The sequence below is a fragment of the Simochromis diagramma genome, unplaced genomic scaffold (assembly GCF_900408965.1).
Source record: "Simochromis diagramma unplaced genomic scaffold, fSimDia1.1 OVJJ01000802.1, whole genome shotgun sequence".
Lineage (NCBI taxonomy): Eukaryota > Metazoa > Chordata > Actinopteri > Cichliformes > Cichlidae > Simochromis > Simochromis diagramma.
This window is the reverse complement of record NW_024387492.1, coordinates 20,476,741-20,503,773: the sequence shown is the minus strand read 5'-3', so window position 1 is coordinate 20,503,773 and position 27,033 is coordinate 20,476,741. Positions and strand designations below refer to the sequence as shown.

Genomic DNA, 27,033 nt, shown 5'->3' with positions numbered 1-27,033 from the left:
ACACCTCATAGTGACTAATTTATGTCAGAGGTAAACACCCCTTAAAGCTCCCAGGCCTCTGGTGTGTAGAGAACCTTTTTATTATATTAAACCCTCTTTATTGTAAAGACATTTTTCCTGCTCCAGCTTTGATCCTCGGAACAAAATTCCTAACTTTCCCCGCATTCAAGTTGGCCCCCTGAAGTGTTCTTCTGCTCTGCCTGCCCCCCTCCAGGTCAATTCAGTGCAGTTGAGTTGTATTTATATAGCACCAAATCACAACAACAGTTGCCTCAAAGTGCTTTATATTGCAACGTAAAACCCTTCAAATGCCCTGAACTTCTGAACCCCCGGATCTGTCACCTGCTCCGTCTCCTGGTATTTGACTTGCATTTTTTTTTCTTTTTTTTTTTTTGCCTGTCCCATTTGGTTCTTTAGCCATCAGAATTGTTGTCTGAAGACCAACAAGGATACCCAATGGATTTACTTTGCCAAATGGATCATCGTGGCATTGCCGTATTGGTCCATTTGATCGACCTTTGTTTTTATTATTTATTATATTTTATTTTCAGATGTTACAGACGGGACAGACATGAGTGAGGGATAGGAAAGGGAGAAAGAAAGAGGAAGGAAAAGAAAAACAGAAGGGGAGAGGGACAGTGAGAAAGGGGGGGAGAAAAAAAAATCTCCTGGATCAACTGTTGAGAGAAGAAGAATAGAAAACAAGCAAAAAAAACCCCAAAGCAATATACTAAACACAACACCATCACATTAATCTAGCTAAGTGTAAACAGCAGTAAATACTAAATATTCAATGTTGTTGTGCAGCACGCAGGACAGACAGCGCACAATGTGCTTTGAAGTAGCAGCCAAGAAAGGTGTAATTTAAGTCTACGAGCAGTGAACACCCGTGTGCATATCTGTGTGGATCAGCGCGCTTGTATTCAAATGGTTTCCACATGTAATGGTCTGCAGGAGGATGTAGCGAGCCATAGCCCCGTCCCCCAGGGCATGAAGCAGGCATGGAGGAGATCCAGGCCCCAGACATCCAGAGGCCCCAGAATGCGAGAGCCCAAGGAGGACCACCGGAGGGGCATCCGTGCCACCCTCATGGGAAGGGCTGAGGATCCCCAGACGAGGCGTCACCCAGTAGCCACCGAGCAGAAGCTAGAGGGGGCTGCACCGGCGTGCCCGCCGGCTCTGCCGGCAGCCAGCTGTGCCAGAGTGAACCGAGCCGCAGGCCCAGAGGCCGGAGGCCCGAGGGCCCCCCGCACCCCGAAGGAGGCATGACCGAGCAACAGGCGCCAGGCCCCTGCCAGGTAGCCACCGGGAGTGAGCTGGTACATACCTGAGCGCCCAGCCCCGGACACCAAGAACCACCAATGCACCGACCCCTGAGGGCATCAGTCACCGGCAGGGAGTGTGGTGAGGGGAGATAGGCCTTGGAGGGCCTGGGAGTTCCCAGAGAGGTGGAATCTAAGACCCGACCTGACATATAGACACAGACAAACAGGCACACACAGACACAAACATGCATTCCCACCCTCATGCACACATATACAAACACTCAGCACTCACCCAACGTAAGGATTGACATAAATGGACATGTACACACAATCACACTCCCCAAACATACTCTATACCCCGGGTCCAGGTACCCTCGCCCCCAGAGGGGGAAACAGAACCCAGACCCAAGAGATGTTACCCTTCCCCCCCGGGGTGGAGGCAAGCAGACTGTCCCAGGCTCCGCAGCAGCAGGGAGGCCAATCGGACAGCCAACATCTCCTCCCAGCCCCCCCGCCCCGATGGCTAGCAGAGAATGGGGGTGTGTGAAGACCCCATACCTCCCTCCTCCCGCTCATGTGTAGTGTTGCTGCGTGTTGTTCTAAAGTACATTTAAAACAAGGGAGAGCATGGTGCTGCTGCCAGAGAGCAGCAGGTGTTAGCATTTGTCTTGCATTTGACCTTATTTGCTTATTGATTTTTATTTTGTCTTGAAGAAATAATTTTTGCAAAAGTTTACTTTCACAACAAAATAAACGGACATAATATGATGGGAAAATTGTAATTTTATCATGATGTTTATCTCAATAAATGCTCTTGTAGCCACATTCTCAACAAAACACCTATTTTGGTACGCAGAGAAAATGACATCAGACTTCTAAAGAGGTTTCAGACTACTGACACTTGTTCTGATGGCATCATTGTTTTGCATCAATGATATTAGGAGTTAAATTTAGGTGGCAGAATAAATGAACTCTTTATGTCAGTTAATATGCATTCTCAAACATCACAGTGAAACCTGGTTGTGTTTTTTTTTCTAATAATCACAAAATAAAGAGAAATAAAAGAGAGCTGCATTTCTCATTGTACTTATCTCAACTGACAATCTTCACACATTTGACTTCCTATAATCTATTGTTGGCCAAGATGAAGGCAGACGTGACAGAGGAGAATGAAGTCACTAGCAGGAAGTGACACCTCGCAAACCCCACACAGCACAAGTACTTATCTTTAACAAGTCAAATCTTTAGATGCAGTGTCATTAGTGTGTATGAGTACAGAAGAAGCACCATGGTCCTATTCAGATGGATTGAAGTGTTTTTATTCTCTCTACTAATACTTCAGTGTAAAGGTAAGGACTCATATTAAAATACAAATATTGCATCAACATGTAATATGACTTTACCTATGAAGGAGTATTATGGCCACATTAAGGAAAAAATATTGATGATTTTGATAAAAAGGAATTTCCAGATTCAAGTCGATAATCGATTTTTGATTTTTTTGAAAAAAAAAAGTCAAAAAGTGGAGATTACGGTTGTTGTTTGAAGACAAACTGCCACGGGTGCTATACTCTCTGCAAAAAGCCTTGTTTAGATGAGTTAGTGAAACAAACCGATCAGCTGTCTTGTGATGCAACATAAATACTCTTTATTGAACGAGTCTGTAACCACTGATAACCTTGCATCTATCCACTCCCATCTGTTTCATTTTGTACAAATCCACTCTTCCACATTTGTGTGGTTTTTCCATCTTACAGATTGCAGCTTTCTGCACCATTTTTTCAACGTCCTTATACTTATCGCCACACAGTGTTTACGTGTTAGAGCTGAGATAACAGAGAAATTATGACGAACTACCTCAACTTGATGTATATAATTACTCGACGTATTTGAGTTACAATATGATTTTTTGGTTATTGAAAATGTTTTTTTTTTCCCCATCTTAAAAATATAAAGTAATAATTTACCAGTTAAATAATGCACCACCTTTTGGCTACTGTAGCTGTAACATTAATATGTAATTGTAATCATAGATCTGACACACTGGTCTGGTATGTTTGTATACTTGGGGAGTGTTTATCAAGGCACTACACACATATGGCTGGATGTTTCTGTAAACAGTTCAATAACTTCCCAGTCAGTTATCAGTGCGCACTCCTCTCTCAGGTCTCTGGCTTCACTATATATAAAGAGAGAAACCTCATCAGTTAAATTAGCGCTCCAGTCTGTCCCTCCTGCCTCTTGGCTCTGCTCCCTTGAGCTCACTGCCTCACTCCTTCTCTGCAGCTGAGCCGGGGACCAAACCTCTGCCACGGTAATATTTTATGTCGGACAGTTTGTTGCATGTATTTATTTAATTATCTGCATTTTTTTTTATTGTTTCAGGCAACAATGTAACAACAACGCAGACAGTAACACACACATCACAAAATACAAGTATTATTGAACCTACATCAGTAAATGGAACAGTAAGGACTTCACCAGGTAGCGCCTGTCTGTTGTTACAGTCAACATTTGGGCAATAAAAGCCGAACTAAAGTTTTTTTTTTAATACATTTATTTTATTTAAGGTTACCACACAACAACACCAAACCCCATAACATCAAAATCAACAAATACAACTACTGTATCACCATCAAGACAACCTACATCAACAACAACTGAAATAAATACTTTATCAGGTACTGACTGCATCGCTCGCACCTTTTTTAAGCCTAAGGTCTGAACTGTAGACTGTAGACTCGAGCTGTGGCTCAATCATAAAGCTTTTTATTGCTCACAACATCCAAAGCTCAACATTACCAGTGATCGTGGTTTTAATTTTTCTTTCCAGGAATTTGGAAACGGGTTATCATTGTTCTTGTGGGAATTGTGGTACTAATACTTGCTATAGTCATCAACACATGGAATAAACCTAACGGTGAGTTAAAAAAAAAAAGACAGCTATAGTTGAAAGTATAATTGAGAACCTTGGATTTGAAATTCTAAACTGAAGTTTGTTTACTTTTATCTTGTATTTTCATCTTTTTTTAGGAAGCAAAACACAGGTGGAAGAAGCGACTAAGGTGGCGAGTGAACGCAGCTGCCAAAAAAATGTATGTAGCTACTTTTAGAAAACTCCCTTATTTGAAGTCCCAAAATGAGAACAGCTTGCACATATTTAAGAGACTGAGTGTAAACCCTGATATGACCCAGTCCAGCAGCCAGTCAGAACAAAGTGAACAGACATTATTCTCACAGCTACTGCATTTATTCTTTGAAATGTATTTTTATCATTTATAAGAATGGATGAAAGACAAATAGGACAAGAAAAACCCCAAAAGGACTGATACCTGTCAAACTGACTCCGCATATGCATTAGTGAGCAGTCTACATGTTGTCTTCACTCTTCAGGCTGATGCTGAAGATGTCTCCTATGTCTCTGTCAGTTTTATCAGGAGGTCCAAGTGTAAAGCCAAGGTAAGGTTCTCAAAAGAATATATTAACATTAAGATCGTGAATTTTAAACTTCTGTCACAGGTCAGAAAAAAATAATTGTGCTCCATCATATTTCATTCCAGGTCTGTAATGATAATGATGATGAAGATGACACTGTGACTTACAGCACTGTGAAATTTCCTTCCTCTTCTGCTGGCGTTTCCACTGATCCCAGCAACCTCTATTCCACCATCAACAAACAAAAGAAACACGTTCCAGCCTGAAGGTTACATTTTTTTATGATTGATTGTTTGCATTATATGATAAATATGTGAAAAACATTTTTAAATTTTCCTTTAACTAAAAAAAAAAGAAAGAAAAAAATGACCTGCATTTGATAAGATGACACACGTGATTGACACACTGGCTAAAGTTTCCCACCTTTTATTTAAGTTGAGTTGTTGTTAATATCTATCATATGTCAATGATAGTGATCTCTTTGGTATACAATTGTGAAAAAATTTGCTCTTAATGTACAATCATGAATACAAACAGCACCAAGCTTTCGAGGTAGTGAAACAAAGAAACCACTGACACTCCCTCTAGAGGTTGAGGTTAACGTTTTATACTGTGTGCTCATGTACTGTAGGCAAAGTCAATATTTTATATCTCTTTGCCTTTTTAATATTGTTACTTTGTTTTGGAAATGTAACAAAAACTTACTTGTTTAAGTCCAATTGAATTACCTGATCTAACTGTGTCTATGATATAATATTAATTATTACTCCAACTGTAAGTTTTGTAAGTTTTGCATCTACTAATTAAGATGTTTTTTGTGGAAAAAATAAAATAAAATGTAAAAAAATCCCCCCAAAAACATCCCTGCTTTTCCACATTCCATTAAGCTGCTATAACACAAATGAACACCTAACTATCTGCATATAAAACCAGAAAGTATAACATCTATGACTTAGTTTAATTTATACTGATGTTTTAGCTTACAAATAAATAAACACATGATTCACATTGTAACAAAACCTGAGCTGAGGAGAGTAAAATAACTATTTAGTAAAACTGTCGAAGCAGAGTGCTTCTAGGAAGCCAACAGAAGAGGCGAAACCCTTCAGAGCAATGGTACTGAAGAAGAGCATGGGCAGGCAGTCACAGGTTAGGAATCAGATGGCTGAGGCCTCATCCATCTTAGGAGTAAAAGAATGAGAAGCACTAGCTCTGGTTCAGATGCTGTCACTGGAAAGGGTGTGTCCAGTCACGACTCTGGATCAGAAGCTTGGGAGGTTGATCCAAGCAGGAACTTAAAAGCTAGACATGCAAAGGTTAGCTGTGACTTTGATACTGGAGCAGGCTGATGTAGGAGGCAGGCTGTAACACTGAAACTATGCAAACACCAGCTGACTCTGGAGCATGGGTGGCACGTTTGAGAGCAGTCAGTGGCGATGTTGGGAACAAGGCAACTGGTATGACACTAGCTTTTGGCTAGAAAACCTCTGTACAAAACAACAGTTGCATTGCTTTATCGTGTATCACTGTCTCATGTGCTGTCCTTGATTAAATAAACTCAAACAACTAACCAGCTGGGCGGAAAAAGACTTGTGAAAGAGAAGAGTGGTTTCTGAAGTGAAGACTGGACTCTATTGAGCAGAGCAGCGATAAATCAGCAGCAGTAAAAGCTGCGTGTATTATTGCCACTTCCCCTTCCTGTTATCTCATCACTATTATTAAACCTCTCTTGTTTGTACTAAGCTCTGACATTTCACTGCATACCTGTATATCATTTTACTTTAGATATATTATGATTCTAATTTTTAATTTTAGAATTTTACAAGACACACAGCAACTTTTCTGGTTGTAAGGGAACAATAAAGACTCAGAAACTTAATCTGTGACAATATATGTTAGAAAATGCTTATTGTTTGGGACAGATCTCATAAATAATCATGTAATTTATGTCACGTTAAAGTCATGCATATCTGGTTATTTTCAGAGGGCCTAGCCTCTGGTCATGTACTGCTTAACTGTCCTTCAGACTCATCTGTTCCATACCCAGTGTGGTAAAGTACCATTATGTCACATATACCAAGAGCCCTGTTTGCAGATGGTCTATAAAAGAAAAGAGTTCATAGATATGTTTGACTTCCTCTGTGCTATTTCAGATCAAGAAATTACTTTACTAAACAGCAAATGACAATTATTAAGTCTGAATTAATGAAGACCAGTGCAGTTTTGAAATTGATTAATCAAATAAAAAAAAACAAGCGCAGATGACCTCTCACATTTTCACCTGTGTCATTGTCCTGTCATAGTGACCCAGTGGTTATGTTTTGATTATTAATATTCTAAAATTTAGTGGATTTTCATGCTTTAGTCTTTTGTATTCTTGGCTCCCTTAGTTATTCTTTAGTATTTTGTGATTTCTAGTCTCTTGGTTTCTGTCTCTGTGCCTTCCGTCTGTTCCATGTGTCGCGTCTAGCCAAGCCCCAGATCCAGCGTCAAGTCCACCTCTCAGTCTGTGTCTCATGTTTCCTGTTTTATTTTGATAGTTCCTCGTCATGTGTTTAGTGTGTTTGGTTTTGCTTCCTCGCAGTGTTGTGTGTGCATGTGTGTGTGTGTGTGCGCGCGCGTGCGTGCATTTGAAGGCATTTTTGAGGCTCAAAATGTGGTTTTAGTGTCAGGGTTACAATTAGGTTGTGGTTAGGTTTAGGCTGAGGGTTAGAATTAGGCATTCAGTTTTGATGGTACTAAGATATGAAAATGAGTATGTGTGTGATTAGTCCCAGCTGTTTTTCTTTCCTGGTTCTCATTTCTTTGTTACCCTTTTGTGTATTTAGTCCTCTGTCTTGCTCTGTCTGTTGTCGGTTCATACAGTAAATGTAGCATTTATTGTATATGTTTTGTTACCTCCATTTTAGTCATTCTTTGCTTTTGTTTGTTGTCTTGTTCAGCCAAAATAACTGCTCAGTTTTTGTTAATGTCCACCTCCATCCCCCTTTGTCTGCATTTGGATTCGCTCTCTCATCTCCACGCTGTCTGCCTTAACAGACATGATATTATGAGACATGAAGCTACTGAGAAAGCTGAGACTCCCTCTACAGGTGGAGATGGTGAAAAAGGAAGGACGCTGACATAATGTGAGCATTACACCATGCCTCTGATACTTAAATAAATATTGCTTTCTCTGTGCAAAGTTTGATCGCTCTAGACATTTTTATGCATTCTCATATACAGTCCCACTAGACTTTAAGTTCACTTTATGCTTAAACACCTTTTAACCAAGGTAGACAGTTATTAATGCACAAATAAATGCATATGATCATCTGACCACAGACAAAAACTGGTGAAGGTAAACAAACCTTCCTGAAGGCCTGCCCATTTTTTAGCAAGATCAACTAAACATTCAGTCCAAACTCTGCTGGAAGTTTTCTTCCTCATAATCAAACAAGTGACCTCAAAAACACATCAGATTCAACTATTTTCTGTCAGAGTTGGGGTGGCTGAAGTTTTAACAGTGACAATGAAGAAGAGATCAGAGCTCTGCTGCTCTGAGCGGGCTGGTCAGTCATGCTTCTTTGCCACATTAAAATGGTATGAAAAATAAAATAAAAGGTAATATTGGATCTCAAGCATTTAATGTTAAGTATTTTTTTCTCAGATGTAATTTATTTTTTATTTTTTTGCATTGACTTTATCCACCCCTTTGTGACTAAAAATAAAATGTTCAAAGACAAACGTGCTGATGAGGAAGTCACACCTTAGTATTCACAGGAAGTACATACTGTTCTAGTCTGCAAAAGAAGCAAAATTTCAAACTCTGTCATTGATGAGTGTGAAACAAAAAAAGACAAAAACAGGGACAAAGAAACAAGATGGTTGAGAGCAGATGAATTAAAATGCCTGTAACTCTGATAGTCATGCTTTTGTTTGCAGATAATTATTCATATAACACCTGTTCAATTTTTTGAACACTGCACATAACTCCCTAAAAATAAAATAATTATGCTGGTTATTAAATTCATCTTAATGTTTATTGTGTGTTATCAATGCGAAAAGCTAGGAAAACATCTGACCACACATTGCTAGCATGATAATGTTTATTCTTTTAAATGCCATCTTTATCATAAGTATTGGTATTTTCAACAAACAACCAGTTAGAAATTTTTTAACAAAATCTGAGACACACAGAAACTTGAATTTTAGTTAATTTAAGCTCTTGCAAGGGAGCATTAACAAACACGGAGCTTATTGCTAGTTCTCATAGGGGAAAACCCTTTAAGTCTATTTTATACAGATATTACATCTTCATATTTGTTTTTTTTTTTCTATATTTGTGCTTTGGAATGTAACCAGATTTCTTCCAGAATTTTCTTGCCAGTCAGCAACTATCTTGGTAACACCACTTGAGTTTGTGTGTTGTATGCTAACATGCTTACATCCTTATCATGTATGTAATAATACTCAAGCTTCATCTTATAAATATCACAGTTACAATCAATAATGGTACGTGCAAACACAAAAAACAAATATGGCTCCTCCCTGCAGGGTTTTGTGGTATGTTTATTTATGCTTCACAATGAAAAAACAACTTCTTGCTTCGCAGCCACTGTGGCCATATCCTCACCATTTATTTGGGCAGTTAAATAAACATACTGTGAGAGTCATACGTTTAAATACAATACCAGCCAAATCTGATTAAAGTAAATCAATAATAAATAAGGTAAACAATGTACTTTTAAGACTTATCTCAAAACGTATGTCAAAATAAGTTTAACAACATTAAATCTGAATGTCATGGTCTTACCTGCAATATGTTTAACTGTCCATCATGGCTAATAATGAGACTGAATAGTGACAAACAAATAACATGTGAAAACGTTTTTGTATTAATAATTACTATTTGTGTATTTTATTTTATTTTTTTATTAAAAGCATGGTTTGTACAAGGTTGTATTTTTCTCTTATTTCTCCAGGCCTGTCCTAATCGGCTTACTCAGTCTGTATGTATCACTAGATCCAATCCTGCTCCCCCAGCAGACAAAAGTAAGGGACACCGGAGATGTCATGTCTTAGTTTGCTTCAAGGCCATTAGAGGGTGCTGCCATAAAACTATTCATCCATCCATTCTCTTCCGCTTATCCTTTTCAGGGTCACGGGGGTGGCTGGAGCCTATCCCAGCTGTCATAGGGCGAGAGGCGGGGTACACCCTGGACAGGTCGCCAGTCTGTTGACTGGGCTAACACACAGGGACAGACAACCATTCACACTCACACTCACTTGCACATTTACATCTATGGGCAATTTGGATTAACCGATTAACCTATCCCCACAAGCTGCATTTCTCATTTGTGAACATTTAATCAGTCTAAGTAATTTTGCAAATTCAAAACAAAAAAGGTTTACTCGTGTGTGTCATATAATGTGTGTTTTTGAATCCACAGCTCAGCAAAAATAAAATGTTGAGGACTTAAAGGCAGCTCTGTTAGTCCATCAGTGTGTGACCAGTGCAAAAGCAGGCGCATTTGTGTTTCTGATGTTTATGTGGTCAAAATTAGTCTCACACCTCCAAAGCGTTGCTGCTGCTGTACCCACATTCTCACAGAAATACTTCCCCTTCACTTCTCAGAAAAAAAATGACTTCATAAATACAATGATGCACAACAGGCCTCAGACTACTAACACATCTTATCTGTGTCCTTATCCAGCTGCTGCAGTATCAACATGTTTCATTGTGGCCATCAAGACACAAATTCTTGTTAAAAGCTCAATTATTCATTTTATGAATGAAGAGAGAGGGAGGACAAAAACATTTGAAGGCTGTAAAATAAATAAATTCAGAACAAGTGATGGAGAGTAAACCACTGATGAGGAAGTGAGCAGGAAGTTGAAGCTGTGTTCATGTCTGAGACTGTCTCATTTGTGAATGTGAGAGCAGAGAGTAGAGACAGACAGACAGAGAAGTACGATGGCTGCAGTCATGTGGATTCAAATGTCTTCATTCCTGCTGCTGATGCTTCAGATTACAGGTAAGGAAACACAGAACACACACACACAATAGTCTGTTCTTCCTTTAACTGAGAGAGACGTGTTTGCTTTGTAACTTTGAGTTTTCTGGACTCTTGGAAAGAAAAGATGAGAAATAAATGATGTAAAATAATCCTTAAACTAACTGTTAATCTAACTGCAGTGTTCATGTTATAGTTGGTCACATTTCACTCTCCTGTCCTCAGCAGAAACAACAGGACAGACTTTGTCCTCCTTCAGAGCTGCCAGAGCTGGACATGACATCACTTTGTCTTGTGAAAATGTGATAGATGGTCAACATGACTGCAGCTATACTACCTGGACGTTCACTGATTCAAGACAGACACCAGCATCAGTAGAGCTGGTTGTTCATGGACAGATTAAAGAAAATGTTAAAGCTGAATACACCAGACTGAGTGTTACAGCGAACTGTTCTCTGCTTATAAAGAAGGTCAAAGCTGAGGATGTTGGTCGTTACACCTGCAAACAGTACAAAACAAGAGGAGGACAACAAGAAGGTCCAGGCTTTATGATTGATCTGTCTGTTATTAACAGTGAGTATTTACATCATAATGTTTTTAGTTCAAACTTGGAACAAACTGAAATATTACAGCAGTATTTATTACAGTGATGATGCTCTGTTGTTTTTCTCTTTCCATATCTCCATCTTCACCAGTGACTGAACATGAGAACAACAATAAAGTCATTGTGAACTGCTCTGTGCTGACACATGCACACTGTAGACACACAGTGGAGTGGCTGCATGAGGGTAAAAACAAAATATCAGATGTGGATATAAAACCAGGTTCCTGCTCTGTGATTGTGACATTTAAAAGATCTCACCGTGATCAGAAGTCACAGTTTTATAATTCATTGAAGTGCAAAGTGACAGATAAACACACTAAAGAAGAAAAACTGTTTCCCTTCAAACTCAAGTCCTCAAGTGAGAAAACAGGTGAGATTATGTTCAAATCGCTTCACAGTGATGAGCAGACGTGTTTAACTGATTTGATTTGAACAACAAAATCTTCTCTAGAATCCAAAAAATCCTCACAAGGTAGTGACATCTGAAATTTGCTTTATAGTTCAGACCCTTTAAATTCTAGTTATCTGGTAATAAACTGTTAAGAATGTGTTCAAATCACCTCACAGTGATGCTTTGACTGGTTTGATTGTTACATATTGCACCTCTCCACATTATCTATTCTTTTAAAAACAGCTTGGTGTTTATTTTTTTCTTACAATCATTCTTTATTTGATTTTGTAATTACATTTCTTTAGGTGAAAACGTCACAAAGTCAAAATCAACAACAAATACCTGAATATCCGACTGACACTTGGGTGGAGACATTCAGTGACAGTTGTGATTATAAAACTTAAATTCTGAATGTCAGGGGGACTCTGGGCTTTGGGTGGACATTTAGTTAGAGCTCTTTCACACAGGCCTGCAGACTGTGAGCGCTGACAGGAAGAGGTCCCTACAGGAAAATGTGTGTTCACAGCTTCAAGGTGTACCTGGTTGCAAAGAGGTCTGCGGTGCTATGCTGAAAAACCTCATTGTGATTGCTTTGGTCACTAGCAGGTTAACACAGTTGGCCATAGTTTCCATAGAAGATGCAGACATGTCTGCAAATGCTTGCTTCTGTTTGTCTTCATGAAAACTGTGAGTGACCAAAGAAATCAGCAGGATGGTTTTTAGTGCAGCACTCTCTTTGCAAGTGATCTCACAAAATTACAGCCAGAAACCACTGAGGCAGATTTGTCTCTACAAAAACTGATTATCACTCTAATTCTGTGAACCTTGATCAACATCACTTTTTCAGCATTTTTATATTTTTGTTTCATGACAAACAATTTGAGATAAATGAAACAACAAAAAAAAGAAAAGAAATAAAAACTTTAAAAAAGAAACTAAATGCAAATAAAAATATTTTTCAGTGCCTTGTAAGCACATTTAACTTATTTATGTATTTGATTATCGGTCCTAAGAGCAGGCTTAATATTTTAATCTAATAACAAAAATATCAAAACTGAATGTTTTCATCACAACATTTATTCTTTTCACAGAACAAAAAGCTGAAATCTAAATGGTTTCATTGTTTTTAGGTTTTCTGTTCAGATGCATCATCGTGTCTGTGGGTGTAGCATCACTTCTAATATCTGCTGTTACAGTCAACATGTGGACAAAAACCAAAGGTGAGAACTTCACAGATGAAACGTTTATACAAGAAAAGCTTTGATAAACTTGCAGGTTAATTATTTCAGCTCTCTTTTGTGATTTTTGTCATTTCAGGAATAAAAACACAGATGAAAGGAAACACTGTGAGTTTAACTTTGTTATAACTTCACAGAGCAAACAACACGTTAGTGATATGTATTCGTTTTTAACTGTGGATGTACAAATGAAAGAAAACAAAATACACAGTTTTAACCAGGTTGCAGAAACACTTATAACCTTTTTTTGTTACTGTTATTGTTTATTGAGAAATGTGGAGAACTTTGAGACTAAATAATAAATAATTAATAATAAGATAAACCATCAGAGAGCTCATCAAAAGTAGCATTTCAAAGAGTGAATCTAAAGTGTGTAGTATTGTTTTAAACAGGTGCATAACGATGAAGATGATGACACAGTGAACTATGAAAACGCTGCAGACTCTCCTGCTTCTGTCAGACTCCACTGATCAACAACTTCAACATCAACTCATCACAAAAATGAATCATAATATCTTTAATATTTCCTGACATTTACTTTTTGATTTTATCTCATATGTAGGAGCAAAATTCTTTTCTTTGTGCACTTAGCTTCAACTATTAAGAAAAATAACTTCAAATAATCATTTATTCCTTTTTCATGATAATCATTGTATGTACACAGAGGAATCACAGAACAATCCACTCAGCCAATAAAACCCTTTAAGCAAACTGCACACGAGGTGACAAGTCAGAGAAACAGATCAGGAGAAAAACAGGTGGCAGTGATGTCTAAATGAAGCTTTCTGAAGTGCACACAGTCTTCTTTGGTGACATCTGGTGGACAAAAGTTTGAAGAGCAGCTTGAATCTACAACTGTTTCATCATGACTGCTCACTCTACAGAGCTCAGCTGACAGCTTTTGTGTGATATCATAAACTGTTCTGTTTTAACATATACAGGGTGTGGTCTCTCTTTTCTTTTTACTTCTTGATATTTGTAAACAAAATAAATAAAGAAAAAAAACATTCTTCAAATTAATGTACAACACAATCCTATAATAGGTTGGGAATAAAGTTTGTGAGGTCCTACCTCCACGTGTTAAGGAAATAAACCAGTTGACAGGCACATTTATATATAAAATATTATAATGTATGTGTAGTGTATTTTTATGTATGTTTTGACCTGAGATGTAGAATAAATTTACTAATAAATGGGTAAAATAAAATGATAACACACATAAGGTTGTTCTATTTGGTTTTTGTTTGGGAATAAACAGAACCTTCTCTTCCTCGCAGGCTCCATGTCTCTCATTACGTCGCATAAAATCACCAAGACATGTGAAATGTAATCAAGAGAAAACAAGAAAATGGGAAAGTCAAACTACATTTTTTCTTTGTTTTTAAATGAATCTTCTTTTAATTGAAGAGAGAAAAAAATATTTGATTATCTTCTTATTATTAGAGTAACCTCCAGATCAATGTAAAAATGAAAAACACATACTTGGAGCTTGAATGAGGGAGTGGTGCATTAAATCCACTGTGTACTTAAGAAATGGCAGATTTAATAACACTCTGACAGGGTGGTGATGAGAACTGGACAGACTGACCACGTCCTCATCACAGTCACCCAGGGAAGACTGAACCTTAATGAAGAGTGAGTGATTACTGATGTGGCACAGATGTGCACACAGTGTACGAGGTTCCTCCTATCAAAAGGTGCCTTCCTCACTCTCTCTCTCTCTCTCTCTCTCCCTCGCTTGTTCAGCTGGGATGAGGAGCCACGTTTTGTTGCTCCATATTAAACCATTAACATTATGTGTTACACTTTAGATGTGATGACTATCATTGTGTTTTGTAGTGCTGTCTCTCTCTGACACCTCACACACACCACAGCATTGCAGTGCTGACCACAGTACAAGTGTGCTTCTATTATTCTCCCCAGTATAACTTCCTGTTCTTTCATCTCCATATAAAACATTGACTCTACTAGTTTAAGCTCCTCTGTTTGTACGGACTGCTGACATTTGTCTAAATAACAAACAAATTCATCTCCTCTCACTGTTCCTATCAGATGATTCCAACTTATACTCACACAATATTAAAACACCTTGAAATGAATGTAATGAATTTGTATTCTAAAAACTGACTGATTTAAATCAACTTTCCACACGTTTAAAATGACGGCGACAATAACAACAGTCACTCTCTCATCAGTGTGTTAACATTTGTCATTTGTGAACATTTAATCAGTCTAAGTAATTTTGCAAATTTAAAAAAAATTTGACACGAGTGTGTCATATAATGTGTGTGTTTTCAAATCCACAGCTCAGCAAAAACAAAATGTTGCGGACTTAAAGGCAGCTCTGTTAGTCGATCAGTGTGTGAATCATTTGTGTTTCTGATGTTTATGTGGTCAACATTAGAGGCTCACACCTCCAGAGCGTTGCTGCTATGGTACCGACATTCTCACAGAAATACTTCCCCTTCACTTCACTTCTCAGAAAAAAAATGACTTCATAGGCACAATGATGCACATCAGGCCTCAGACTACTAACACATCTTACCTGTGTCGTTATCCAGCTGCTGCAGTGATGTTTGCTGCAGTATCAACATGTTTCATTGTGGGCATCAACACACATTCTTGTTAAAAGCTCAATTATTCATTTTATGAATAAAGAGAGAGGGAGGACAAAAACATTTGAAGGCTGTAAAACAAATACATCCAGAACAAGTGATGAAGAGTAAACCACTGATGAGGAAGTGAGCAGGAAGTTGAAGCTGTGTTCATGTCTGAGACTGTCTCATTTGTGAATGTGAGAGCAGAGAGTAGAGACTGACAGACAGAGAAGTACGATGGCTGCAGTCATGTGGATTCAAATGTCTTCATTCCTGCTGCTGATGCTTCAGATTACAGGTAAGGAAACACAGAACACACACACACAATAGTCTGTTCTTCCTTTAACTGAGAGAGACGTGTTTGCTTTGTATCTTTGAGTTTTCTGGACTCTTGGAAAGAAAAGATGAGAAATAAATGATGTAAAATAATCCTTAAACTAACTGTTAATCTAACCGCAGTGTTCATGTTATAGTTTGTCACATTTCACTCTCCTGTCCTCAGCAGAAACAACAGGACAGACTTTGTCCTCCTTCAGAGCTGCCAGAGCTGGACATGACATCACTTTGTCTTGTGAAAATGTGATAGATGGTCAACATGACTGCAGCTATACTACCTGGATGTTCACTGATTCAAGAAACACAGCAACAGTAGAGCTGGTTGCTGATGGACAGATTAAAGAAAATGTTAAAGCTGAATACACCAGACTGAGTGTTACAGCGAACTGTTCTCTGCTTATAAAGAAGGTACAAGCTGAGGATGTTGGTCTTTACACCTGCAGGCAGTACAAAACAAGAGGAGGACAACAAGAAGGTCCAGACTTTATGATTGATCTGTCTGTTATTAACAGTGAGTATTTACATCATAATGTTTTTAGTTCAAACTTGGAACAAACTGAAATATTACAGCAGTATTTATTACAGTGATGATGCTCTGTTGTTTTTCTCTTTCCATATCTCCATCTTCACCAGTGACTGAACATGAGAACAACAATAAAGTCATTGTGAACTGCTCTGTGCTGACACATGCACACTGTAGACACACAGTGGAGTGGCTGCATGAGGGTAAAAACAAAATATCAGACGTGGAGATCAAACCAGGTTCCTGCTCTGTGACTGTGACATTTAAAAGATCTCACCGTGATCAGAAGTTACAGTTTTATAATTCATTGAAGTGCAAAGTGACAGATGATTACACTAAAGAAGAAAAACTGTTTCCCTTCAAACTCAAGTCCTCAGGTGAGAAAACAGGTGAGATTATTTTCAAATCGCTTCACAGTGATGAGCAGACGTGTTTAACTGACATGATTATTAATTATAACAGTGCTCTTTTTTTGTTTGTTTTGTTTTGTTATTTCATTTCTTTCTTTAGGTGAAAACACAAAATCAAGGACTGCAAAATTCGCCTCAACAACAACAACAACAACAACGAGAACAACAACAATGAGAAAAACAAAATCTCCTCTAGAATCAAAAAAATCCTCACAAGGTAGTGACATCTGAAATTTGCTTTATAGTTCAGACCCTTTAAATTCAAGTTGTCGAGCAATAAACTGTTAAGAATGTGTTCAAATCACCTCACAGTGATGCTTTGACTGGTTTGATTGTTACATATTGCACCTCTCCACATGATCTATTCTTTTAAAAACAGCTTGGTGTTTATTTTTTTCTTACAATCATTCTTTATTTGATTTTGTAATTTGATTTCTTTAGGTGAAAATGTCAGAAAGACAAACTCAACAACAAATTTCTGAATATCCGACTGACACTTGGGTGGAGACACGTGTTTAACTGACATGATTATTAATTTTAGCAGCGCTCTACATTATCTATTGTTGTAAACGTAGTTTGCAGGCTGTTGTATTGGAATACTTTTGTTTTATTTTGTTATTTCATTTCTTTCTTAAGGTGAAAACACAAAATCAACGACTGTAAAATTCACCTCAACAACAACAACAACAACAATGAGAACAACAAAATCTTCTCTAGAATCAAAAAAATCCTCACAAGGTAGTGACATCTGAAATTTGCTTTATAGTTCAGACCCTTTAAATTCTAGTTATCTGGTAATAAACTGTTAAGAATGTGTTCAAATCACCTCACAGTGATGCTTTGACTGGTTTGATTGTTACATATTGCACCTCTCCACATTATCTATTCTTTTAAAAACAGCTTGGTGTTTATTTTTTTCTTACAATCATTCTTTATTTGATTTTGTAATTACATTTCTTTAGGTGAAGATGTCACAAAGTCAAAATCAACAACAAATATCTGAATATCCAACTGACACTTGGGTGGAGACATTCAGTGACAGTTGTGATTTTAAAACTTAAAGTCTGAATGTCAGGTGGACTCTGGGCTTTGGGTGGACATTTAGTTAGACCTCTTTCACACAGGCCTACAGACTGTGAGCGCTGACAGGAAGTGGTCACTTCGGGAAAATGTGTGTTCACAGCTTTAAGGTGTACCTTTCTCTTTTCAGGTTTGTTATTATGGCTCATTATCCTTCCCGTTGGTTTATCAGCACTCTTAATAACTGCTGTGGTCATCAGATGGAAGAAACATAAAGGTAAAAGCATTCCCAGATTATAGTTTAACAAAATATAACTAATGTTAAGAATGTGAAAATGGTGAATTAATGTGAATATAGTCAATAAAAAGATTTCTTATTTTGTAGATTGGGATCATTAGCAAACAGGCAAAAAAAAGGATTTTTAATGTGAAACTAATCGCAGTGTTTTTTGTTTTTTGTTTTCCTTTTCAGGAAAAGAAAGGCAGCTGGCCGGCAACACTGTGAGTTCAAATAGTTCCATTGTTTCATATGAGATTGAGCTAATAAACTTTTAGAGGTGACTTCATGCCTCTAAATGACTAAATAAAATACAGGATTTATCATCAGAAACAGAACATCTGACAAAGCTGCAAGTGAGCTGAATCAGCTCCTCACTGACAATGTTTAATTATCTAAGTAACATTTAGATCTTTACACAGTTACTCTTCTGTTTGTGAGCAGGGACTGAGCTTAAACGCTGCAGAGACTCAGTCTGGACCAGGAACCAATCAAACCAGGCTGAGGTTGCACACTAATCTCAGTATAAATTTGCACTAAATATTTGTTTCATTTTAACAGAAAAGTCATGGTTATGATGATGAGGAGGAACCAGAACTGAACTGTATTAAACCAAACTGACATCACTGAGCAGATGTTATTTTGTCTTCACTGTGAAGGCTGAAGATGATGATGGTGTTTCCTACATCTCCATTAGCTTGCCCAAGAGGATCAAGAGTAAAACCCGGGTGAGATTTTTAATATTTGTGGGGATGATGTTAGCAGTAAGACCATGATTTTCAAAGATCCTTATGTCTTGTCTTGTTCTGTAATGTTTTTTTTGTTTTGTAATGTTTTTTTGTTTTGTAATGTTTTCCTATAGTCCCGTGGTCATGATGAAGGTGACACTGTGACCTACAGCACAGTGAAAGCTGTCTCCTCTTCTGCTGGAGATGATCCCAACCACCTCTATTCCACCATCAATGATGTAAAGAAGTAGGATGATGCTCATGAAAAGAGATATGGTAGATGCTGTTTCACTTTTTAGGTGAGAGAGTGAATGTGAAAAGTCATGGGTTAATTTTTACAGACACCAAACTGAAAATCATTTATGTTTCAAAAACAGACATGTTACCACACATATATATTTCTGTTTTGACCTAAACTGTTTCTGCCAGAGGTGTATGTGTTGACGTTTTATTCCAAGAAACCTTTTCTGTTTGCAGCTGCTCATAAAAGTTTAACTGATAGCATCCTATCACAGTACATGACATCATTACTGTCTAAGGCACAGCTTCAAATGCATCCTGAACAGTGCAGAAAAAATTAGAAAGAATAAAAAGTACTAATAACATTTTTTTGCCACTGTAAATAAATGCTTTAAATAAAGGATCCAGATACTTTATTCACTTTAAGAAGAAACCGCTTTAAAGCCTGTGTCATTTTGTTATAACTGCACATATATAAGTGTTCACTGAAAAAAAGATAATGTTGGATTTATTTAATTTAATAGTGGACATTGGATAAACACAGATGTTTTGCTTTGGCAGCAACTTAAACAATCAACTTAAAATGAGGTGTTAAATATGACAAAGATGCTTACATAAATCCAACAGATGGCCAGTCTCCTTTTTTCATTGTTGGTTATAATAGTAAGAACACTAAAACTAATAGAAATGAAAACATTTTTAATTATTTTTCAGTCACATTAACCAGTTGCAGGACATTAGAGGCAGTGGTTAAGTATTGTTTAGCCTGATTCACTAAAACCTGTATGAAGAAAAACTGCTGCTAATCTGAATTTTGAACTGTAGTGAACATTTATTCAGTCTTAGCAATTTAGCAAACTCCAGAAAAATGATGAGGACCTAAAGACGCTTCTTATAGACTACTGGGTGTGTTAACCATTTATGTTTCTGACGTTTATGTGGTTATCATGAGAGGCTCAAACCTCCAGAGCTCTGCTGCTGTTGTACCCACATTCTCACCAAAACACTTCCCCCTTCACTTCTCAGAAAAAGATAAAATTAAACTTCAGAAGTGCAATGAGGAAGCATCAGCCCACAGATCATTAACACATCTTTTTTGTGCTCTCATCTAGCTGCTAGCAGTGGTGACTGCAGCAGTATTGCAATGTTTGATAGTGAGTAAGATAAATTCTTGAATTCTTAAACTCTTTCTACAAAAGAGCTGCAATAATGAAAGCATTTAACTAAACTTCTTAAATTTTAATTTAAGACAGTTAAGTGTTTTAGCCCTGCAACAGACTGGTGACCTGACCAGGGTGTACCTCGTTTCTCACCTGATGACAGCTGGGACAGGCTCCATCTCCTCCCTGAGACCCTGATAACGATAAGCAGAAGAGAATAGATAGATGGATGGTTAGGTGCTTTATTTTTAAGATTTTTACAACTTCCTCTTGCACAGTTTTGTGTTGATGTTGTCAAAGAGAGAGTGAGTCTTAGTAACGGAAGAGGTCCTCTTCCGTTACTAAGACAGCACAATGTTGGCAATTCACTTTACTTACCATGAGGGTCTTCAGGAAGTATAACCTGGACTCAAATGTGCTGCTGACTTTCTGCTGCTCGTCCATTGAGAGCCTGCTGAGATGCTGTATCACAGTAAGGTACGGCAACTGCACCATGGCAGACGGAGAAGGCTTTAGAGAGTAGTTAAGGCAGCACAGAAGATCATTGGCTGCCCCCTTCCCTCCCTGATGGACCTTTATACTGTACCTCACACTGCCTCAGCAGAGCAACAAACATCATCAAAGACAGCTCCCACCCTGGTTTTGAGCTGTTCAACCTGCTGCCCTCAGGGAGGCACAATGGGTGCAAAAGTACAAAGACTAACAGACTCAACAATAGTTTCTTTCCAAAAGCCATAACCACCCTGAACTTAAACATGCGCTGACTACTCCCCTCTATACACAGACTATGCAAATTACCATCATTACAGTGCAATATTTAATATATGCAGTAAGCCACAGTGTAAATATAAACTCCTTATTTATTTTTGATATATGTATGTAGTGCTGCAGAACTGCCATATAATCTATAAATAGTTTCTCCTTGTCTTTTATGTTTTCTAATAGCTTCTATCTACATATAGCTATGAAAACACATCCAAACAAGCTCCAGTAAGAAGAAGAATGAAAACAATGTATCAGACAGTTAGCATGCAGTTATATGCAGTCAGGAAAATTGATAAAACTTTGAATCTGTCCTTAAGTGCAGTCACAAAAACAATCAAACGCTAAGACTAAACTGATTCACACGAGGACCACACCAGGAAAGGAAGACCAAGAGTTACCTCTGCTGCTGAGAATGAATTGAGTTACCAGCCTCAGAAATTGCAAGTTAACATCTCCACAGATTAGAGCTCAGATAAAGTTCCAGTAGCAGACACATCTCTACATCAGCTGTTCAGAGGAGACTGTGTAAACCAGGCCTTTATGGTCAAATAGCTGCTAAGAAACAATGATTAAGGAAAAGCAAGATGCAGCAGAGATTTGTTTGGGCCAAGAGACACAAGCACTGAACATCAGACCAGTGAAATCTGTGCTTTGGTTTGATGAGTCCAAATTTGAGATCTTTGCTTCCATCCATCATGTCTTTGTGCCAAGCACATAGGGTGAATGGATTGTCTCTACATGCATGGTTCCCACTGTGAAGCGTGGAGGAGGAGGTGTGATGGTGTAGGGGTACTTTGCTGGTGACACTGTTGGGGATTTATTTAAAACTAAACCAGGATGGCTACCACAGCATCCTGCAGTGACATGCTGTCCCATCCGGTTTGTGCTTATTTGGACCTCTTTTTCAGGGTCCTCCTTAGTCCTCTTTTTCAACAAGACAATGACCCAAACACACCTCCAGGTTGGGTAAGGGCTATTTGACCAAGAAGGAGAGTGATGGAGTGCTGTGTCACATGGCCTGACCTCCACAGACACCTGACCTAAACCTAACGGATATATCCTGATGGACAGCAGGCAGAAGGGCCAACAAGTGTTCAGCATCTCTGGGAACTAATTCAAGACTGTTGGAAAACCATTTTAGGAGACTACCTTATGAAGCTCATCGAGAGAATGGCACAAGTGTGTAAAACAGTAATCAAAGCAAAGGGTGGCTATTTTGAAGAATCTAAAATATAAAACATGTGAGCCGTGAAGGATTAAAGGATATCTTCTAGTCCAATATCCTGGAGGCCCACACAGAGAAAAACATAATTAATTAATCAATTAAAAAGTAATTTAAATATTTTGCTAATTGGCAAGTAAGCAAGTGTCTGTGAGATTAATTATTGTAACAGAGCAGTTTCCTTTTGTTAACAATCTTGGACATCATGTGTGATTTAGGTGAGTTAAAGTCCAGTGTTTTTAATAACTGCTTTAGCAGAAATGAAAGACTTGGTCATTTCAGAGGGAACATCAGCTCCCGTCATGTCTGCTTTTCTAAAACAAACAAGTTGAACCAATACAGACACAGATACAGACTTTCAGATTAGCATATCTGAGAAATACTTTGGCACAATGCAAAAGTTTAACCAGTAGTTTTACTAAGACAACACCTTTTTTCAATTATATCCCTACATCCCCCCACATGCAGGCTTTTGAGTCATTCTGTTACTGCTACTGACTATGTCCTATGCCATATCTTGGCAGATGTACAATTACCATTACCTTAATGACAATATCCCTTCCACTCTTATGTATTATATATATTATGATGCCCTTGTACACACCCCCACAATGTTTCCTGTAACTTATACATTGTGTATATACAATATATACTTATAAAAGTGTTTTTACATTGTGTTCTTGTAACTGGCCTTTTTTTTTTACTGTATTAATAACAAAAACAGAAATTTCTACAGTACAAAGTGAAAAACAAAATCTTTTCTGCCATTTATTGCTTAAATACTTTGTGTAGTATGAATAGTTGTAAGGGAGGCTTTTAATAGTAGGAAAAACTGTCAAACATGAAAATAAAGTTAAAAGTCCAAAATGTCCACGTGTTTGTTTGTGGGGAGCAGCAGATCAAACAAGTTAAAATTTATAATTATCATAATAATTAAAAATGGTTTCAAGCGACATTCAGGCCTGTGAGACTCACTTAGAGACTCAGACACTGAGCCATGGCTCTGTGCAAAGACAGTTTGCATATAGTTTAAAACTCAGGGAACGTGCCAGCTTCAGTGCATAAAGAGGGAAACACATCATCATGTAGCAATTTCAAATATCCAGTGGCCTTGAGGTTTCCATTGATGAAGAATGGACCCACTATTGTTGTCCCCCGTATACCACACCAAACCATCACTTTTGTTGTTCCAACAGTCTTGGAGGGATCCATCCAATGTGGGTTAGTGTCAGACCAATAGCGGTGGTTTTGTTTGTTAACTTCACTATTCACATAAAAGTTTGCCTCATCACTGAACAAAATCTTCTGTGTGAACTGAGGGTCCTGTTCCAATTTTTGTTTTGCCCATTCTGCAAATTCTGTGCGCCAATCTGGGTCATCCTCGTTGAGATGCTGCAGTAGCTGGAGTTTGTAAGGGTGCCATTTATGAGTAGCTAATATCCACTGAAGGGATGTTCGACTAATGCCACTCTCCAGTGACATGCGGCGAGCGCTACGCTGTAGGCTCTTGCTGAATGAAGCTAGGACAGCCACTGTTGTTTCTTCATCAGTGAAAGTTTTCTTGCGTCCACATTTTGGCAAATCCAACACTGAACCAGTTTCACGCAACTTAGCGAGCAGTTTGCTGACTGTAGAATGGGAGATGGGTGGTCTCGTAGGGTGTCTTGCATTGAAATCTGCTGCAATGACCCAGTTACTGCGTTCACCAGATATCAACACAATTTCGATCCGCTCCTCACGTGTTAACCTCTTCAACATGTCAATGGCTGTAAACAAAGTGAAACTTGTAAATAACTCATGAAAGAATAAAGTTACGTTGAAACCAAGCACACCATTGTTTTTCTTGTGACATTACCAATAAGTTTGATGTGTCACATGGCCTTCCTATTGAAAAAACAAAAGTTGTATCCAAGATGGCCGACTTCTAAATGGCCACCGTGGTCACCACCCATCTTGAGGAGTTTGCCTCCTCACATATACTAATGTGCCACAAACAGGACTTTAATATCACCAACCATTCCCATGTTATTACGGTGTATCCATATAGATGGCCCACCCTGTAGTTTAGTTTTATGTAATATTTGATACTGAACTGCAAATTTAATCTTTTTCAAAGGAAAATGTTTTATTCCGTGTTTTCATAGAAGCCTTATTTTTTTTGCATTTCCCTTGTTAGGGAAAATATTCTAAAACACTTCTTCAGTAAAGACTCAGAGAAGAGAAACACACAGAGTTCTTGCTAGCAAGGGCAGTCTCAGAGACTCGGCGTGAGCTTTGCCCTGGTCTTTATTTATACTTCAGTGGTGTGTGTGTGGTGTGTGTGTGTGTGTGTGTGTGTCCTGCCTGATCAAAGGGTCAATAAAAACACAAAAGGTACATCCTTGGTCAGGATAAGGGTAGTCTCCCACTCACCCTCAAATAACATGGTTGAGGAAGTTCCAGCAGTTCATCTCTATGTAAAGAAGCCAATTAAACTAAAACAGACATAGCCTACGTTAATCCTGCCGTAAAACAATAAGAGAAAGATATGACTCTCTCGTGCTCCCAGATTGTGGGTGTGCATCTAGGGTGGAATTACACACCACGCCTTTTGCAGCCTGTTAGAGATCACACACAATTACTTATATGCCTCTAAGTTATACATGGTTGAATATTTCCTAATACAAATAACTACATGCAGTATTCTACCATATGCAAACTTATATCACTTAAAATATTATACTGACTACTAAATACAATTTTCCATTGACATCCCTATACTAAGGAAAACACACATGAGTTCATCTATCTATCTATCTATCTATCTATATCTCTATCTATCTAGATAGATAGATAGAAAGATAGATAGATAGATAGATAGATTGATAGATAGATAGATAGATAGATTTGGGTTTTTAAAAAACATTATAAATGTATACATAAGTGTCACTGCTCATCCAAGAAAAAAACACACACTGATCAGGTATGTTGAGTTTGGGTTGCAATTTTGTTATTCTAGTAGACTTAGCTTTGGAACTTAGACTTCCAAAATGAACTTCCTAAACCTAGTAGACTTACAAAACAGCTAAGAGACCGCTGATGTTTTACAATGGAGTTTACAATTTTAACATTTTTGGAGCATGTTTGACATCAGTCTTCAGGATCTCAACAAACCGTATCAACTTGCTGATCCAGATGTTTCTATTCTGGCTGAAAATGCTCTGACTATTCTCCCTGCATTTAAATACTCTAACGTCAGTTTTAATTAAAAAACAAAAACAAAAAAACAAACAAACAAAAAAGCTAACATAAACAAGTATGACACATCTAAATATCTGAAAATAAAGAGGAGCAAATAATGTAGGGCAAAATCTACTGATAGCTAAAGTAAAACAATCCTGTTGCAAGATTGAACTTAATTTTCACCAAACTTATTTGTGGTGAACATATAAAAATCTAAAATAAACCAAAAATCATCCATTAGATGTCGATATCAACATATATTCAGTGTTTACCCTCCACTGAAAGGTGTGGGTCTATGTTCTTTTATATTCTGAGATGTCTGAAAAGTATAGAAGTAAAAAGGAGCTCTTTGAAGGAAATTTGTCCCGGCTATTTAGTGCAAAGCTAACTGAAACTTACCATATTAATATAATAGTAAAATAATATTAATGCAAGAAAATATGAGCCTTATTTCAGCTTCTATTAATAATCGCTGCACTTCAATCCGGTCTTTTAGTCTGACATTAGCCTTGGGCAATCGTGGCTCAAGAGTTGCGAGTTCGCCTTGTTATCGGAAGGTTGCCCCGGCTTGGACAGTCTCAGTCGTTGTGTCCTTGGGCAAGACACTTCACCCGTTGCCTACTGGTGGTGGTCAGAGGGCCCGGTGGCGCCAGTGTCCGGCAGCCTCGCCTCTGTCAGTGCGCCCCAGGGTGGCTGTGGCTACAATGTAGCTTGCCATCACCAGTGTGTGTGAATGGGTGGATGACTGGATATGTAAAGCGCTTTGGCGTCCTTAGGGACTAGTAAAGCGCTATATAAATACAGGCCATTTACCATTTGTCTGGGACCAAACTCAGCTGCAGGTCCCTAAGTCACACGATCACTGCGGCATCACTGAGAGTTAAAAATTATCTAAATTCTTTCATCTGTAATAAAATTATCAGTGTGTAACAATTAGGTTTAACAGCCAGGTGTCCATGAAAACAGACATTTAACGGAGTTAGAAGTTATCAGGAAGTTAGCTCACTAGTTTCCATCTAAACACCATATTCTGACTGAGGGATTTCTGAAAAACAGCTCTGCTATCACTTCTGACATAGATGAAGACAGGAAAGTAAACAGCAGTGCTAGTGATCGCTATAAACAGTGAAGGTGGAGGATGAACGCTAACTTTTTTCCACTCGATAAAAGTTAACATGAGGATTCCTGATGGTTAGGAACAAGTGCAGTCGCATGGTAGGATGCTGTAAACGAACCAAACATCAGTCAAGAGAACAACTGAGATAATCCATCCACAATATAAGGTTAGTCATTAATATACTGCTGCATTGGCTGGGCTTTAGTTACATCGTACAGTTTTAAAAACGGATATTTAAAATAATTAGTGGTAATAAAAACCGAGAGAGACGGCAGTGATCACTAACTGTCTTAGGGATTTGTTGAGATTAAATAGAACAAGATACAAAGCATTAAAACATGTTAAATACACAACAACCATATTAGCATTTTCACGGAGAGCAGAAACAGCATGTTAATACATGGAGATCCTGAAATCTTCTAGAGAAATGATCAAATTAAGTTTTGAATATTTGTTCAATTCTCTTCCAAACACCATTTATCTGAGT

General features: G+C 38.0%; 3 protein-coding genes across 9 annotated transcripts; all 3 read left to right on the top strand.

Annotated features, from left to right (window-relative positions):
• The first annotated feature begins 2,543 nt into the window (after positions 1-2,543).
• On the top strand, positions 2,544-7,883 carry LOC120724703 (cell wall protein DAN4-like). Of its 2 annotated transcripts, XM_040017026.1 has the most exons (8): positions 2,544-2,614; positions 3,651-3,749; positions 3,836-3,946; positions 4,099-4,185; positions 4,299-4,360; positions 4,659-4,724; positions 4,826-4,968; positions 7,740-7,883. In XM_040017026.1, the coding sequence occupies exons 1-7, from the start codon at positions 2,554-2,556 to the stop codon at positions 4,964-4,966; spliced, it is 627 nt and encodes a 208-aa protein (XP_039872960.1). In that variant the 5' UTR covers positions 2,544-2,553; the 3' UTR covers positions 4,967-4,968; positions 7,740-7,883. The 2 variants fall into 2 exon arrangements, with proteins under 2 accessions (XP_039872960.1, XP_039872961.1); XM_040017027.1 differs by lacking the exon at positions 7,740-7,883 and having other exon boundaries at positions 4,826-7,232.
• Positions 7,884-9,999: 2,116 nt separating this feature from the next.
• LOC120725440 lies at positions 10,000-14,267 on the top strand. Of its 2 annotated transcripts, none has more exons than XM_040018351.1 (6): positions 10,000-10,717; positions 10,925-11,269; positions 11,392-11,670; positions 12,822-12,911; positions 13,009-13,037; positions 13,322-14,267. In XM_040018351.1, exons 1-6 carry the CDS (start codon positions 10,657-10,659, stop codon positions 13,397-13,399), a joined length of 882 nt encoding a protein of 293 aa, XP_039874285.1. In that variant the 5' UTR covers positions 10,000-10,656; the 3' UTR covers positions 13,400-14,267. The 2 variants fall into 2 exon arrangements, with proteins under 2 accessions (XP_039874285.1, XP_039874284.1); XM_040018350.1 differs by having other exon boundaries at positions 10,005-10,717; positions 10,922-11,269.
• Positions 14,268-14,847: 580 nt separating this feature from the next.
• On the top strand, positions 14,848-22,772 carry LOC120725438. 5 transcript variants are annotated; one of them, XM_040018345.1, is made up of 7 exons: positions 14,848-15,824; positions 16,032-16,373; positions 16,496-16,774; positions 18,006-18,092; positions 18,288-18,316; positions 18,752-18,820; positions 18,955-22,772. In XM_040018345.1, the coding sequence occupies exons 1-7, from the start codon at positions 15,764-15,766 to the stop codon at positions 19,069-19,071; spliced, it is 984 nt and encodes a 327-aa protein (XP_039874279.1). In that variant the 5' UTR covers positions 14,848-15,763; the 3' UTR covers positions 19,072-22,772. The 5 variants fall into 5 exon arrangements, with proteins under 5 accessions (XP_039874279.1, XP_039874280.1, XP_039874278.1 ...); XM_040018346.1 differs by having other exon boundaries at positions 16,029-16,373; positions 16,496-16,762; positions 18,955-22,771; XM_040018344.1 differs by having other exon boundaries at positions 16,029-16,373; positions 18,955-22,771.
• Positions 22,773-27,033: the final 4,261 nt, after the last annotated feature.

Bases quoted from the DNA above. Each gene is read 5' to 3' on its own strand.
- LOC120724703 (XM_040017026.1), top strand. From the start codon at position 2,554: ATGGTCCTATTCAGATGGATTGAAGTGTTTTTATTCTCTCTACTAATA. The intron at 3,947-4,098 runs GTACTGACTGCA...TTTTCTTTCCAG, and splicing joins TGAAATAAATACTTTATCAG to GAATTTGGAAACGGGTTATC. The intron at 4,361-4,658 runs GTATGTAGCTAC...TTCACTCTTCAG, and splicing joins AACGCAGCTGCCAAAAAAAT to GCTGATGCTGAAGATGTCTC.
- LOC120725440 (XM_040018350.1), top strand. From the start codon at position 10,657: ATGGCTGCAGTCATGTGGATTCAAATGTCTTCATTCCTGCTGCTGATG. The intron at 10,718-10,921 runs GTAAGGAAACAC...TCCTGTCCTCAG, and splicing joins GCTGATGCTTCAGATTACAG to CAGAAACAACAGGACAGACT. The intron at 13,038-13,321 runs GTGAGTTTAACT...TGTTTTAAACAG, and splicing joins CACAGATGAAAGGAAACACT to GTGCATAACGATGAAGATGA.
- LOC120725438 (XM_040018344.1), top strand. From the start codon at position 15,764: ATGGCTGCAGTCATGTGGATTCAAATGTCTTCATTCCTGCTGCTGATG. The intron at 18,093-18,287 runs GTAAAAGCATTC...TTTCCTTTTCAG, and splicing joins CAGATGGAAGAAACATAAAG to GAAAAGAAAGGCAGCTGGCC. The intron at 18,317-18,751 runs GTGAGTTCAAAT...TTCACTGTGAAG, and splicing joins GGCAGCTGGCCGGCAACACT to GCTGAAGATGATGATGGTGT.